The following is a 15,362-nucleotide window of genomic DNA, read 5'->3' as shown; positions in this document are numbered from 1 at the left end:
TAGCTCCTAATGTTAACAATTTGTTTTTTCTATAATAAATCTAGTAACTTTCAAGATTTTTACCTCGGGTTGTCTGGTTTTAAATTGATTTAGATTCCATGAAGACAAACATCCTGATAAATGTTTTAGAATATCAAGCTGAAAACATTGTTCTGAGGCATATGTACATGTTAACAAAGTTTTGTGGACATTGGTTGGTTTTTATTCACACTTTCTTCACAAATGTACATATGAATTTTGTTAAAAGTGTAGTTTCTTACGTTCATCTGGAAGCACATATCTTCAAGGAAGAATTCAGAACTTGCTAACTTCGTAGTGGTTGTGGGGCAGGAATGGATTTGATCATCTAGTAAAGACAGTATAATTGACCATCCTTTTTATCCCACAGGCTTATTCAACATTTGTCCTCTGCTTATGATGGCAAAATATGTGTACAAGATATAATGGACACATACAAAATAGAACCACTCCTTGATTTTCAAGATGGAGCTCACAATCTGACAGATGGTCTGTCAATTTTACATACTGGTGTATTAAATATTTCTATTTTACGGGAAAAAACATATTTTGTGACAAGAAAACTAATAATCCACTTTTAAGAACGAAAGGTTGAGGAAAAAAGGTAACAAAAGGTTTGTTTGGTAGGAAACTTATTTTTACAAAATACAAGATAATGAAGAGTCGCATTTTTGATAACAAGCAATATGAGATTTTTATAAGTGCAATGGTGTAAAACGAGCAAAAGTCAGAACTTGAGGCATGATTTGTTTCAAACGTTTTTTTTTCATATGTACTGACAAAAACTAAGGATGATACACTTCCTATATAATTATCGTCTTTATTAGTAAGTTTATGGTCAAATGGTAAATAAAGGAAAGCGCGATGTGCAATATGGCATCCAGAATACAACACTTGACTTTGGACTCAAAGGGGAATCATAAGTCTTGATCGATTTTATTTGGATTTGGGTATAAAATGAAAATTTCAACGGAGCTTCACTGCACTAATTACTTTTTGCATTGCTATTTCATAACAACTTTCCTTCTCTTCTATACTGGATACGAATAGAAGTGTTCTGGCAAAATGTCTTATGAATGTTTTCATGGTTACAAAAGCGTTAACACGCTTAAATAAAATGTGCTGCAGTATTACGTTATTATACAGTATTTATTCAAAGTTACATTCGTGCTGATATAAGTTCTGGTATAATGTTAATTAGAGTTATGTTATACCTCCTAGCCGGAATTAAATGTATCATGTATGACATAAGGAAACAACGACAGGCAGTTCCTTTCCTTTCTCTTACGTTAGAATGTTAAGAGAACCACACTTAGCTTGATGTCTATTGTTATTTGAACGATTCTTCCTTGCAAGTGTAGTCCCTGATAATTCAAAATACATCGCTATATAAGTCACTTAAAGGTATTGACCTCCGGAATGTTGCTAGAAATGATCTTTGCTTGAAATTGAGGTTCGTTCATATTATGAACATTTATTAAGGTTGAGTATTAGGCCTTGAGTAACAAAAATCAAACAACACCAAATCATAGAAAGAGTTGTTTGACATGAAAATTGAACAGCATGTAAAACATGTTTATTACTTTACGAAACAAGTGTCAGTATACTGATATAAACATTGAATTCCGGAAAAGGACAGCCTAAAGGGGCCCCACTTCCGGACAGTCAAACGCCTTTAAAAACTCACCATTTTCAAAGAACTGTTACACATGTTCGTTTCGATGCATTTGCAATGGCGTGCGAGTGGTGCATTTCGCATAACAATGTGGAACACAGTTTTCAGCAATTGTTTATCTTTATTTCTTTACAAATGGTATTCATTTTCAAAGGGAGACAATTTTTTCAGAATATTTTAAGTACAAATGGCATTTGTTTTCAAAGGGAGACAACTTTTTCCGAAAATTTTAAGTATTCGTCGATAAAAAGTTGTCTCCCTTTTGAAAATGAATGCCATTTGTAAAGAAATAAAGATAAACAATTGCTGAAAACTGTGTTCCATCTTGTTATGTGAAATTTCACCACTCGCACGCTATTGCAAATGCATCCAAATGAACATGTGTAACAGTTCTTTGAAAATGGTGAGTTTTTAAAGGCGTTTGACTGTCCGGAAGTGGGGCCCCTTTAGGCAGTCCTTTTCTGGAATTCAATGTTTATATCAGTATACTGACACTTGTTTCGTAAAGTAATATACATGTTTTACATGCTGTTCAATTTGCGTGTTAAATAACTCTTTCTTTCTATGATTTGGTGTTGTTTGATTTTTGTGTCTCAAGGCCTAATTCTCAACCTTAATAACATGAGATTTAATTTGTTTCTATACTATCGTAAAATGCCAAATCAAGTAAAAATAAACAATCTGAGCAAGGAATCGAGCCCGGGCCGCTTTGGCTGTAAAAACTTCCGCACGTTCTTGACCAATACAGCGCGGAGGAATACTTGCCTGACGACTGTTTAATATAAAGATTTATAATTAAGGCAGTTTACCTCCAATACACTGTTACAAACGCTTTACACTTTTGAATGGAAAAAATAGTAAAAACAAGTAATTCTCACGTGTTTTCGTCAGTATCTTAGTCTCAAAGCCTTCTTAAGAAATATTTTAATAACTTTCTGATATCTGAAAATTTTATTTTCTTTTGTTTTTGTACGAGTGTAAGGTCAGAGCCTTTAATAATGTAGTCGCTTCCACATCTCGCACATCCAGAAATTATCCGAACATACTTCCTAGGTACGTTTATTTTACATGGAACTGTAGAGAACTATCCGCATATGATAAACAAATCACTAAAATTCATGTTGATGTTATCAAAAAAGCTATTGCATTCAAAAGATAAAAACATTGGTTATCATCAACATCGTTTCCTTAGTATCTTTCAGGTGCGACATTTTCTTATTCATTAACCTATTTCTAATTACGGAATAGTCATGTACATATGCATAAGTGTTTTCCATTAATTTTGAACATGCTGATTTCATTCATTTTAATTCATTAAAATTTATAGATTTTAGAAAACATATAGTGATATTTTATCAAATGGTACTATTTAACCTTAAGCACTTGTCCCTCTTAAATATTGTCAAGCAAGTTTGAGATATATTAATGATCATTCATATTAAGCTTAGTGATATAGTCAAAGTAGTGAAGAGTTAAGAATATTCGAGGCAAAACTTATAAAAACGGCTGTAAACTCTGCTACTAGGCTTCGAGCGAAAATGAGCATACAGCGCATGTTATCTCCCTATTGAGGACGTACGGCCCACACGCTAGAGAGCCACATATAGCCTGGACAAAGTAAAGTAAGTATCCGTCGTTATCTTGATATCCCCTGTCTACTGTTTCAGGGTTACCATCCACACAAAGGTAGTGGCTGGAAGCCGCGTGACTATAGTACCCTGCCATTAAATAGCCACTGTATTGAAGATTGTAAGCGTTCGGACAACTGCTGCTTCCTGGGACCATCAGCACGTCTTTGTTAGGTACGCGACAGACGACACAGGGGACGTCATGATTATGCAAGTAATTCCATGCGCTGTATGAGGATGTTTGATATTCTGCTCCGTAAACATATGCTCCCAATTCCTGTTTCGATGTGTGCAGTCCCCAAATCGGTTTTGTAGTTAGACATAAAGGTTGTGCAGCTCCGCCGCTGTATGTGTAATGAGTTCCAGCTGTGTATCCTTCGTAAACTAAAGTAGCGCCGCTAGGACACGTTTTTCGGCCCCATCTTATATATGCAGAACCGTCGGAGATATGATACTCTAGAGCCCTACGGCTGCCTGTAAAAATATTTTAAAGAGAATATTATAATTTACACGGAATGAATTTTTTTTTGCATATGCAGCAATATTACATTAAAATCAATGCTAAACTGTTCTATAATACATGTACTAGTACTAATATGCATTACAGTATTTGATGTTTATTCAACATGCTATATAATAGAACGATCAAAGTGATATCAGCAATATTAAAATGCCAAATAAAACTATAAGTACCGCACAGTATTACGGCGTTTTTGTGGGCAGCGAAGCGTGACCACAGATTTACCATACCACAAATTTACGGTCAAAATGCTTATCCGAAACCGAAGAACAAGTAGTTCCATGTCCTCCATAAATGTTACGTAATTCAAGTCTGTTTAACTTTCAGAAAGCTTTTGAGATCCAACTTTATCAAAAAATGCACTGCTTAAGTACAAATTTGTCGCAATCTATATTTTATAACAAAAACAACGCGTATGAAAATGAGCATGCTTGCTTTGATCACATAACCAAAACAATTCTACATCACGTGACCAAAATAAACTATAAATAACCTACGAAAATATAGTATAGTAGGCTACTTCAGCACCATCCGCGTAGATCTATAATCGGTATCAAAACCAAATTGTTCTTTTGTAAACGTTTTAAATTAAAACTCAAAATTTTATTATCATAACAACACCAAAGAGCTTGTTTTGGTCACATGATCAGAAAACATCTAACTAGCACGGCGTGCGTTCTATTTTCGGATAAAATTGCACCCAAGTATCCGTTGAACTTTGTAGCATAGAAATGGGTTTATGGAAAGATATATTGCATGAAATCAACAGAAGAGGTGTTATCCTATTTATTTTTCTTAGAGAAAAATACGATCCTTTCATAATATTTACGTAGATAATTTTTATTTGCACGACATAGAAAAATAATTGCAGCCGTAACGGAGGGGGCGAAAAATTCGTACCTGTTTCCCGAAAATACGAACGTATGCACTTCAATTTGATTTAATATTACATTCCAGCTGGTGTTTGTGATTGACATATCATTAAAGGGTATAATCAATTCGAAAGAAACATTATTTTTAACAGATTCGCCTTTTCATCGCCGGTAGATTTGCGGTGTTTTCGTCCCCAAATATTCACGTTCTGGCGTACGATTTCTTATTATACAATAGCGGGATTAGGAAGACTGCAATAAAATAATTTGAGCTCATTCAAACTAAGTTAGAAAAATTTCAGTTTAATTTCAATATTTGAATTTGAACAATAAAATCCGTAAAAAGATTCTTTGGAAGCATAGAATACAGCCAAGAAGAATAAGGGAAGTGGCTAGGGGTCCGGAAACCGGACCTCTAGAGGTCCGGTAATCCAAATATATATACTGTTATATACTGTACTCTTTGTGTATAAGGTTATTGCTGGTAAAAGTTAGATTAGATAGCATAAAGCTGCCATTATTACTTTTTTTGTTTTTGCTTTTTTGTGTAAATATTTTATTTATAATTAATCTCAATCGGGTTCGAGGCATATCTATTGTAGATGGAATTCTAAAACAGCGATTTCCGGTTATCACCGTTATTTATTTACTCAAGCAATAAAATGAGCAAAATCCATGTTTTAAAAAAAACGAAGAAAACATTACTGTATAAGTTTATTATTTTATTTATCAGTCCCGAGAAAAACAATGAAAGCTTAATTCCTACCACGGCGTACAAAATACCATTAATTATTTTGCGAATTAGCGATCTTATTTTTGTCGGAATTAAAGGATTATAAATATTTCTGTTTCCTGTGACTTACCATGTATTTAAAACAACAAGAAATATACGAGAACAAACCTTTGAAATCATCTCCCGTTTTTAAAATATAGTCTGCTGTTTGTAAATACAATTCTCGGTATTCATATTGATTACCGGACCTCTAGCCTGTCCTGTATGGGTTGTCTAGAGGTCCGGTAACCGGACCTCTAGACTCCGTGTCTAGAGGTCCGGTTACCGGACCCCTAGCCACTGCCACCCGGTTTGATTGAGTCTGTTCATGAGAGGTAATGCAATGTTCCCCCTAGCGCCAGCTTAAGCAGAACTCTATTACAAATATGTTGAATGGACTCCTTGATCCCAAAGGACCAGAAAATATAACAACACTAAAGCAGAGTAGATGACCCCTGTAGATTTTGGACTAACTCGATCAAAGTTCAAAGTCACAGGGGCATGAACATGGAACACGGTTTACTTGAGAACCATTTGACCCAGAATTTTGTAACTTCATATGGTGATTGGACATGCCAAGTAGATGATCTCTATTGCAGCCAAACATTAGTGTCTTTTTGTCTTTCGCTCCTATCCTCTACTGACTTCTTGCCTATTACGACTAGGTATTGGGGGACTAGGGAGACATGGGCATCTTCTAATTTGAAATTTAGTTGTCCTCATTCGAAGGAGGAGGGGTATATTGTAAATATTAATGTTTGATGATGGACGTTGGTCGGTCTGTAGACAAATCAATTTCCGGATGATAACTGGAGAACGCTTGGGCCTAGATTTGTCATGACCAGCAAATGACCCCTATTGGTTTTGAGTTCAGTAGGTCAAATGTCAATATCACATTGACAATAGAACTTTTTTGCCAGAAAACTAGATTATGCTTTGGTCTAAGATTATATTTGATACGGAGGTCATTTAAGACTGGTAAATGACCCATGATTACTGATTTAAGATCAATACGTTAAATGTCCAGTAGGCAGTGACCAAATAATTTCTGTTCCTTGTCAGTTAAGTCATGCAAGTGTTCTACAAGCTCTTGTTATTACTAGAAATTTTTAATAAGCACAAGAGCTTTGCTCAATGACATATATTATTCCATCCCCTTTGACACAGTAAAAGCAGAGTTTTACCCCTTGATTTTGGTAAAAGAAAGGTTAAAAATGCATATTAATCAAAAGTAGTTTAACTAGAAAAACCAAACTTAAGCTAACTGTTCATGCCCATTACCAAAATAGTGTTATTTCTAGAGCGACGCAGCGGCGCGCCCTGCCCTGCCCTTTTTACTGCCGCCACGCTGCTCTTAAAATGTGCCCTCTTGCCTTTGATCTTCTGCTAAATCCTGCCAATTTCCCTGTTGACATGCCTCGACGATTTTTTGATCAGCAAATTACGTCACGGCGAGTGCACACAGGTAATGAGAATCAATGAAGTGTTAAAACTATTTGACAAAGAGTATGGATCCTGTGTAATGTCAAAAAGGCGTTCGTAAGCGGCCAGCTAATTACCGAGCACGTGAGAAGTGCCCTAGATTTCTTTGTACAAAATTTAAATTAGACCGTTGTTTAGTATAATAACAAGTATATATCAATGCAGTTTGATTCTACTGTAATTTCAACTAGAAAATGCACAAATTTTAATGAATATCGAAAGTAAAAGTAAGATTAGAATGTCCGTTCACGAGTCTTATTACTTCCGATGTCGTATGCAATTTTTCCATATTTCCTTCAAAAAAGCTGACTGTCGGCGTATTTTTTATGATGAGAAACATCAAAATTTGAGGAACTATCTCTGGTTTACCCTAGTGGGTCATGTAAACTGAGAAAAAACTACTTTCAGACAACATTCCGAAAGTGTACCAGTATCCGGATAGTATATTTTGGATATGCGTTTTAGTAAACTTTAACCTAACTGTAATAGCACTTTTCTGTTAATGTAATATTGATGAAAGACCTGATCAATACAACATGACTTTTGATAATTATTAGTTTACAATGTGATCTGAAACAGGCCTTTTACTATGTTGTTTACAGCATGATCTTGGTTTCAAGATTAAGCTTATATTTAGGCCCTCCACTATTTCATATTTATATGAATAAGTTGACATTCTTGGTGACATTTTTTAAGAGAAAGGCTTGAATGGTTTAATCTAAACTATAATAAGTAAGTAAAAAGCCTTTGTAAACTATGTTACTGGTTTTTGGAAGATTTACCACTTAATTCTGTGACATATGTTTTAAGTGAGCGTTGAAAAGCTGTCAACCGCTGCCCACATCAGTCCTCTCAGTGCTTTGATTTATTTAAAGCAACATGTAAATAAACAATCAGTACATAGCAATCTCTTTTACATGTAAGATCAATAGTTGGCTTGATGGCGCAGTAGGTTGAGTGGATAGACATGTAGTCATTTTGCAGTGATAGTTTTGATGGTTAACTTTGCATCCGTCATTTTTGTATTATTTTGTATTTGATTTATATACTTTGTGTAAGATTATTTTTCTCTGGTTTCTAATTTATTCAGAAAGTCTCAAAAACATTAGATCATACTAAAGATGAAGCGTTTTTAAACATGATTACGTGTCAACAGTGACATAATTATATAAGTTAGTGAACAAGTCAGTACTAGATTAACAAAAATGTGTTGTTTTTGTTGAATCGTATCGAAAAATAAATAAATACAGTTTTCAAAATACTTTTGTACGTGTACGGGAATCAAACTCCCGACGAAAAAGTATAAGACGGATACCAATACCGCTCGGCCAACAAGGAATTACTATTTGCAACGTAAACGTTGTGTATTGACTTAAATTTATTGTTTTGTTTGTTTACATTTCAGAGCGCCTTATTACTGTACGATACCTATACATGTATATAACTTTATGCGTTGCGAAATTTTAATAAATAACAAAATAGAATTGGTTAAACAATAACGTAAATCTTACCTTCTAACTCTCTTGAAAGCGTTTCTATCATATGCGCCTGCTCAACATGTTTCTTATTCTGCTCAACAATCTTTTCATCCTGCTGGGAAACTTTCTCCTCAAGTTTAATCAGTTTCCGAATTACGTTATATTCACATTCAAACTTATTACAGCTGGTTCCATTTTCAGCGCACTCACTCATTACTGGTCGGGCAACATATACTAGCACAATCATGAAATAGAGAAGCATATCTTCCATTTTCTTTCTTATTTTTATGTTTACTAAATTTGTTAATGTAATATAATGGAGCTATAAGCACTTGTTAAGCAATACAATAACTTTGACTAAACTAACTTTTAAAAGCTAAAGTATATAGATTTAGTTTGATAAAAATCTTAACATTCGCAATTTCTTCCTTCTTCCTTCTGGTGTTTATTCAAGCCTCTGGTTTATCTGATGCAATGAATAAGGTTTTTAATTGCCCAAACTTAGTGTTATATTTTGTTTAAGAAGTTTGTCAAAAACAATGTTTGCCATTTGTTTCTCAATAATAATGCATGTTACAAATTAAAGCAGGCTATTACTTTCAAAAGTAGATTACATGCTGACTAGTTTGAACAGAGAATATATATATATATTAGTTTGCTGACCAAATATCAGTTGCCCGAGTTCCACATTTACCCTGGTTACTGCATAACGCGTTGACATACGGACGTAGCTATTATACTAGCCTGGGAATCCAGTCTGACAATTTCGTTTTCTTTTCTATCTGCAAATTTGTAGAAATTCAGTGAATGCCAGTTAACACTTATTTGCGAAAATTTAGTTGGATCTTTATTCAATAGATATAAGGTATGATATCCTCTATGCACGAATTATCAACGGCTACCCAGGCCACTATTGTAAAATAAATACTGTGTTAATTAATAGTCACGCACTGAATACTGGTATTTTTTCGGTCATTATTTACACTGGTACCTGACCAGAAGGAAAATGATTATGTACATGTTATACCATACCTCTACCGCGTTTCTGTCTGTAACATTAACGAAGCATAAAATATGTGGAGTATCTCTGCAATATGAACTATTGAGACAATGTGACTGGTTCACGACGGAATTTAAACTACCGCTTGTTCAATATGCAGGGTACCCATTCGAATTGCGCACTTTAGGTGAGAAATGTAATGGGTAAGTGCACTTTCCCGTCCATGACCATGTTTCTTATAAAATACCTAGCGGTAGGGTATAATATGTACAGAGACATTTTTTTTCTGGTCTGGTGCAAGTGATTATGCGTGTGTGTAGCATTACTGTTTAATATCATAATATATGTGCCCATACAAAAATACAGTTTATACTGCTACCATTACATTCATGCTGCATGCCTACTGCTTGTGTGCTATATGCTCCGAATGCAGTATGTGTTGTAAGACCTGTGTAAAATGCTTCATTTGTACTGTCTTAAAATAAAACTTGTCGCGTTCTGATGCATTAGCAGCATAATATTATACTGCACATATATTGCAAGAAGCCACCTTTACTATAAAACTTATAAAGTATAGCATAATGTTGCACATATGCGGCACATTTTAAGCTTTCCTGCTTTATACTACCCTAACATGCACAAATAGTTTTGTTTAGGCTTGATGAGCTGTAGTCATGTTTCCTTATCTTAGCATAAAATGATATGCCGCTATTACAATGCATCATCAGCACTGTTTTTATGAGTATATTGTAATGTTGTTACCATTTTACCTTCATACGGGCAAACATTCTAGATTCTATAATGTGAATTGTTCAAGAACACTCACCAGTGGTTCGCGACTCTTAAAGATTACTTGTAAATAAGATTTGGAAAGTAGATCCCTCCGAATCACCGAGAAAAAGACAAATAGTGAAAAATGCAGACTCGGTTTGGTTGAGTCTGTTCATGAGCAGTAATGGATAATGGAACACTGCCCGGCTTAAGCAGTATTCTTCAATCATCTCTGAGTTGAAATCAATGATCTCGAAGGACCAGAAAATATAACAACACTAAAACCTTTTTATATACGTTTAATTTGACCAGATCATGTTCTACTTGAACCTGTGTGCACCTTGTTATTTTTTTAGCATCTGTAGGTGCGTACCGAGGCTTGTAATGATAAGAAAGCTCGATCTTGGTGAATGTCAATGTGTTCGTCAGTTCGCCGTTTGTTTACGCTCTATCATCTTGAACTTTAAAGCTTAAACATGAAGTAGCTGTAATGTGTCTTGTTATTGTGATATTGTGTCAAATCCGACCAGTAGTACAGATAGAATGCTCCTTTATGTTTCACAAATCTCATAATATCTTTTTATCCTTATACTTTCGCACCGTCATTTCATATACTTTCGTACCATCATTTCATAATTCATTGGGTCCACATCGTGTGATGTGTAACATTGCTAGCATTAAAACCTATTACTGTGAAATCATTAATATTCGTGGGGGACTAATTTTCGTGGATTTCGTGGATCAGTCAATCCACGAAATTTAATCCCAACGAATAAGTGATATTTTCATTCATTTTATAATCAAAAGTTAAAATCCACGAATTCATATCCCCACGAAACTACCTTTTGACCAAAACCACGAAATTTCATGCCCGCGAAATTAAATGATTTCACAGTATTCTTTCAAGCAAAAAGCTTTTGAATTAAACAGTTGGTTTGTTATTTATTACATAATGCAATAAAGCAGTAGGGATTCTCGTATGTACGGTCACACGTACGTACGTAAGACACCTTGTACTTATTAATTTTAAATTTATCGAGGATTTCGCCAGACTTCTTCACTGCCACAAAAGTAGGTTTACATGAGTTTTAAATTCTATCATTATATCTTTTGAACTGTACCTTTAATGGTTTTTAGATATAACTTTAACAATTAAGACGTAATAAAATACCGGTACAAGAACTTGCGTTTACGATGAAAGGAGCTTTACGTGATTTTTGTGTAATTAAGTGCTTGGATGTTTGGTGGATGTCCGCATCTATAACTGCCATTTCGTGCAAAGACTTGAACTTGGTGATGTTAATGTTTTACGACATTTTTGTCGTAACAAGTCAAAAAGCATAGCATTGTATGACGAAAAACCCCAACTGCCTGTGGGTGGAATTGAACCCGAGTCGCTCAGGTGCTAGTCCAATGCTCTAACTAAGTCAAAGAGTCGCCTCCCTCCCTGACACAGTTTTCAGAGATTGACTTTAAACATGTAGGCTGTGCGTAAGCGGCCGTAACACTTCCACATTTCGGAGAAATCATCACTTATGATAGCGTGAAAGACATTTTGGCATAGAAAGTGCCATTTTCGGCCCTAGATATAGTCCTTATCCCGGACGAGCCCCCAATCCTACGATTCTTTGAGCTTACCAAATCAAAGAGGAAAAATCCAAACTGCATGTGGCGTGATTCGAACCCGGTTCGCTCGGGTGCTAGTCCAATACTCTAAACACTGAGCCAAAGATTCGACTCCCTGACGCAGATATCAGAGATTTGCTTTAAACGTGCTGGCTATGTGTAAGCTATCTATTTATTTGGAATCATAGATGGTGGTGTTATGATTTCGTCACCAGTTAGTGTTTGGGTGTTGCATATTTTATTATATTGCGCGAGCAAATCAAGCACATTCCTTCTTTCTAACATAACGGGCAAAGTATAAAATTGTCAGATTACGTGTCGATATCGATCACTGTTTGGGAATATTCCTGTATTATATTTTGATAGAACGTGTCAAAAAGCATGTTCTAAGTGAAGACGCTATAATGCTAACCATATTGACACGCATTGAACTATTCACAATACCGGAAAATACCAAAATCTATCTGAAACGTTATCGGCAAGGAAAATGTATTTGTAAATGAATTAAATAGAACAGTAACAAATTAGGCAGATAATATTAAGAACACCTTTCATGCTTTTTCTGGTAAAGATCGATATTATTACACATGGTGTATTACAGAATCCGATATTATTTTTGTATTTCAACTTTTTTTCCTATAACTAAAAGACTTGTTAGTTTTACCTTCAGGAATTTCATATAGAAAAAAATAAAATGTACACTATGTTGTACGTTTGAGACTTAGGGACAAGGAAAAAATATAATAATTTTCACATATTGCGTATTGTATTTCAACTTTCGTAACAACTAAACAGTCAAGCCTGTTGTGCTTATTAAGTCTTAGAGCATGTCTGTCATTAAAAATTGCGTGAACCAGTCTGGATATAGGACAATGTAAAACTGTTTCGAATGTCACTAATCATATATCTCTGTTTCTCCTGCTAAGTTTTGTATATATCATCTGCTAGCAATATCTCCGAACTGTTAACTCGTTCTCGCGGGGAAAGATAACTTTTTATCGACGTAGCAATCTATCTACTTACAACACCTTCCCCGCTTGCAGGGGCATACACAGTTGGTGCGTCAAGCCATCATTTCATTTCCTTATCTATATTTTTTCATCATAAACTTTTCATATCTTTTCCATACTTTAACTTTAGACTTGTAAGTAATTAATTTTAGAAATAATGGAAGTAATAAGTGACGTATTTTAATCACGTGACGTATGAACTTAGTAGCACTCATATTTTGTATAAGTAGCATGTATATTTTATGGAAGCCTACGGAGGTATGGTGTACCCAAAGGAGCAGTTTTATGCCCTGACTTGTGTTTTGCTATGGTGCTTACCATATGTTAGATATTCTAGCTTCTTTCACCAAACGTCTTTTACCTGGTGATGATGTCACGACCCGGATGTACAATACCCGAGGTTAAATTATCTTCATTCGCCTGGATGTGATTTTCCCAGCGCAGAGCTTTCATCCCATGGTTGTGCCGTAACCGCTAAGACGATGATTGTTGCAATCAACTGAGACAGCTCAGGGATGCAAACACCTACCATCATAGGGAGCCAAAAAGAAGTCAACGTTTTCACGGTTTAGAGGGACTTTACTTGAAGATATGTTGTTTATGTTTGTGCTACTTAAAGTTCGAAGTTAACGGAAACACCTGTGTCACGTCATGTTAGAAAGGAACTGTTAGTTTTAGGACTTTATATCTGTTAGAAAGAGATACTGAGCTCAGATATTTTTTTCGGTTCGTTCTTTCTTATAATAAGTTTTTTTTTCCTTTCATTTATTCATTGTAAATAATCATTTTCTGTACACAAACTTGTAAATATTGTAATTGGTGTTAATTTGTTCTGGTAGTTATTGTTCCCGGTACGTCCATCCTGTCACACTATAGTCTGTTTTCTGCAAATCAATTGTGTACATACGTTTTTAGTTCTTTATATTTTATATATTTTGATAATTGAAATGCGCTTTTGTGTATTGTCAGTCGTGCAGTTTTTGCCTTAACTTGTGTAAGGGATGTAAGGGATTCACCTGGCGTGAAAACAACTTTTAATTACATTGTCCTATAACTGTGGAATATTGTTTGGGCTACCAGTGAGGGGTTCCTCGGAAGTAACTTGTTTATATAAACTCAGTGGCGTTTTGTCAATGCCCAATTTAGGGCGGTGCAAATATGTGTTTAGTTTTGAGTTTATGTATGAGTGTAAGGAAAGATCATTCCATCTGAAGATGTAAACAAACATAGCAACGACGTGGAAAGTTGTTCTTGTCATCCTAGATGCTCATATACTGTAATATTGTGGCGAAAGAAATTCGATAAATTTATTTGATAAAATACAGTTTATTCTATATTCCAATTTAATTTAAAAAAGAAATACAACAAATATTACTTCGCACCAATATTTTAAATCAGACATTTAGTAATCTTTGAGTAATACAAAATGCAACAACTGTAGTGTCAAACCGTAATACGTTGCATCATATTTGTGTTGTAAAGTGTACAAGTGACCTCCCTGCCGGCTGAATGTTAATGAAAAATGCCGAAAGGTTGTATACATTCCTCGATTGCCGTTCATTAATCTGAACTTACCTATTTATAAAACCCACAATATGTTCCTACACATGTAGGTAGTATTTCACTGAACAGTATGGACCTTTCTTAGGGCAATAACACGTCAGTAATAATGATGTGACAGCTGTTTTTGTAAAATATTTTTCATCAAATTAATAAGTATTATGAAACTAAATTTGGTCATTTAAATAATCAACTACCAAAATTATATCAAACAACAAAACGGAAACATTAAATTCGTCAAAAGTGTTGAAAACCACGAGCAAGGACAGAAATTAATTCATTTGTAATCGAATGACTTGCTACGGGTAAATCTGCTTCTATGGATAAAAATGAATAGGCATGAATACATTTAAATGTACAGTTGAGCGTGTAAACCTGCCTTTGTTTGTACAGTTGAGCGTGTTAACTTGCATTATTTACAGGTAAAGTTTAACGTGTACGCCTACCTTTGTCTGTACGGTTGAGCATGGTCACCTGTTTTTACTTGTGCAGTTGAACGTGTAAACTTGTGTTATTTATGTATAAAATTGAACGTGTACGCCTGCCTTTGCCTGCACAGTTGAGCGTGTAAAATGCATTATTTACAGGTAAAGTTGAACGTTTAAGCCTGCCGTTACCTATACAGCTGAGCGTGTAAACTTACATGATTTTACAGGTAAAGGTAAACGTGAACGCCTGTGTTTACTTGTACAGTTGAGCGTGTAAACTTTGCATTTTTTACATGTAAAGTTGAACGTGTACGCCTGAATTTACTTATATAGTTGAGCGTGTAAACTTGCGTTATTTACAGGTAAAGTAGCACGTGTAAACCTGTCTTTTCTAGTACATTTGAGCGTGTATACACGCCTTTACAGGTACAGTGACTGTCAAACATTTGAGGCTATTTTTACAGGCATGGTCGAATATTAAGAAAGCCTTGTTGTTAAAGTTACAATCAAACGTGTAAGACT

At 34.9% G+C, this 15,362-nt stretch overlaps 1 protein-coding gene across 1 annotated transcript; it reads right to left on the bottom strand.

Moving 5' to 3' along the window:
- Window positions 1–2,625: 2,625 nt before the first annotated feature.
- LOC123528017 (uncharacterized) lies at window positions 2,626–8,864 on the bottom strand. Its single transcript, XM_045307762.2, has 2 exons — window positions 8,479–8,864; window positions 2,626–3,795 (listed from the first exon to the last, which is right to left on the bottom strand). The coding sequence occupies exons 1-2, from the start codon at window positions 8,714–8,716 to the stop codon at window positions 3,215–3,217; spliced, it is 819 nt and encodes a 272-aa protein (XP_045163697.2). The 5' UTR covers window positions 8,717–8,864; the 3' UTR covers window positions 2,626–3,214.
- Between the last annotated feature and the right edge of the window lie 6,498 nt (window positions 8,865–15,362).

Source organism: Mercenaria mercenaria, chromosome 14 (genome assembly GCF_021730395.1).
Source record: "Mercenaria mercenaria strain notata chromosome 14, MADL_Memer_1, whole genome shotgun sequence".
Lineage (NCBI taxonomy): Eukaryota > Metazoa > Mollusca > Bivalvia > Venerida > Veneridae > Mercenaria > Mercenaria mercenaria.
This window is presented reverse-complemented; position numbering and strand designations above follow the sequence as displayed.

Bases quoted from the DNA above. Each gene is read 5' to 3' on its own strand.
- LOC123528017 (XM_045307762.2), bottom strand. From the start codon at position 8,716: ATGGAAGATATGCTTCTCTATTTCATGATTGTGCTAGTATATGTTGCC. The intron at 3,796-8,478 runs GTAAGATTTACG...ATATTTTTACAG, and splicing joins GCTTTCAAGAGAGTTAGAAG to GCAGCCGTAGGGCTCTAGAG.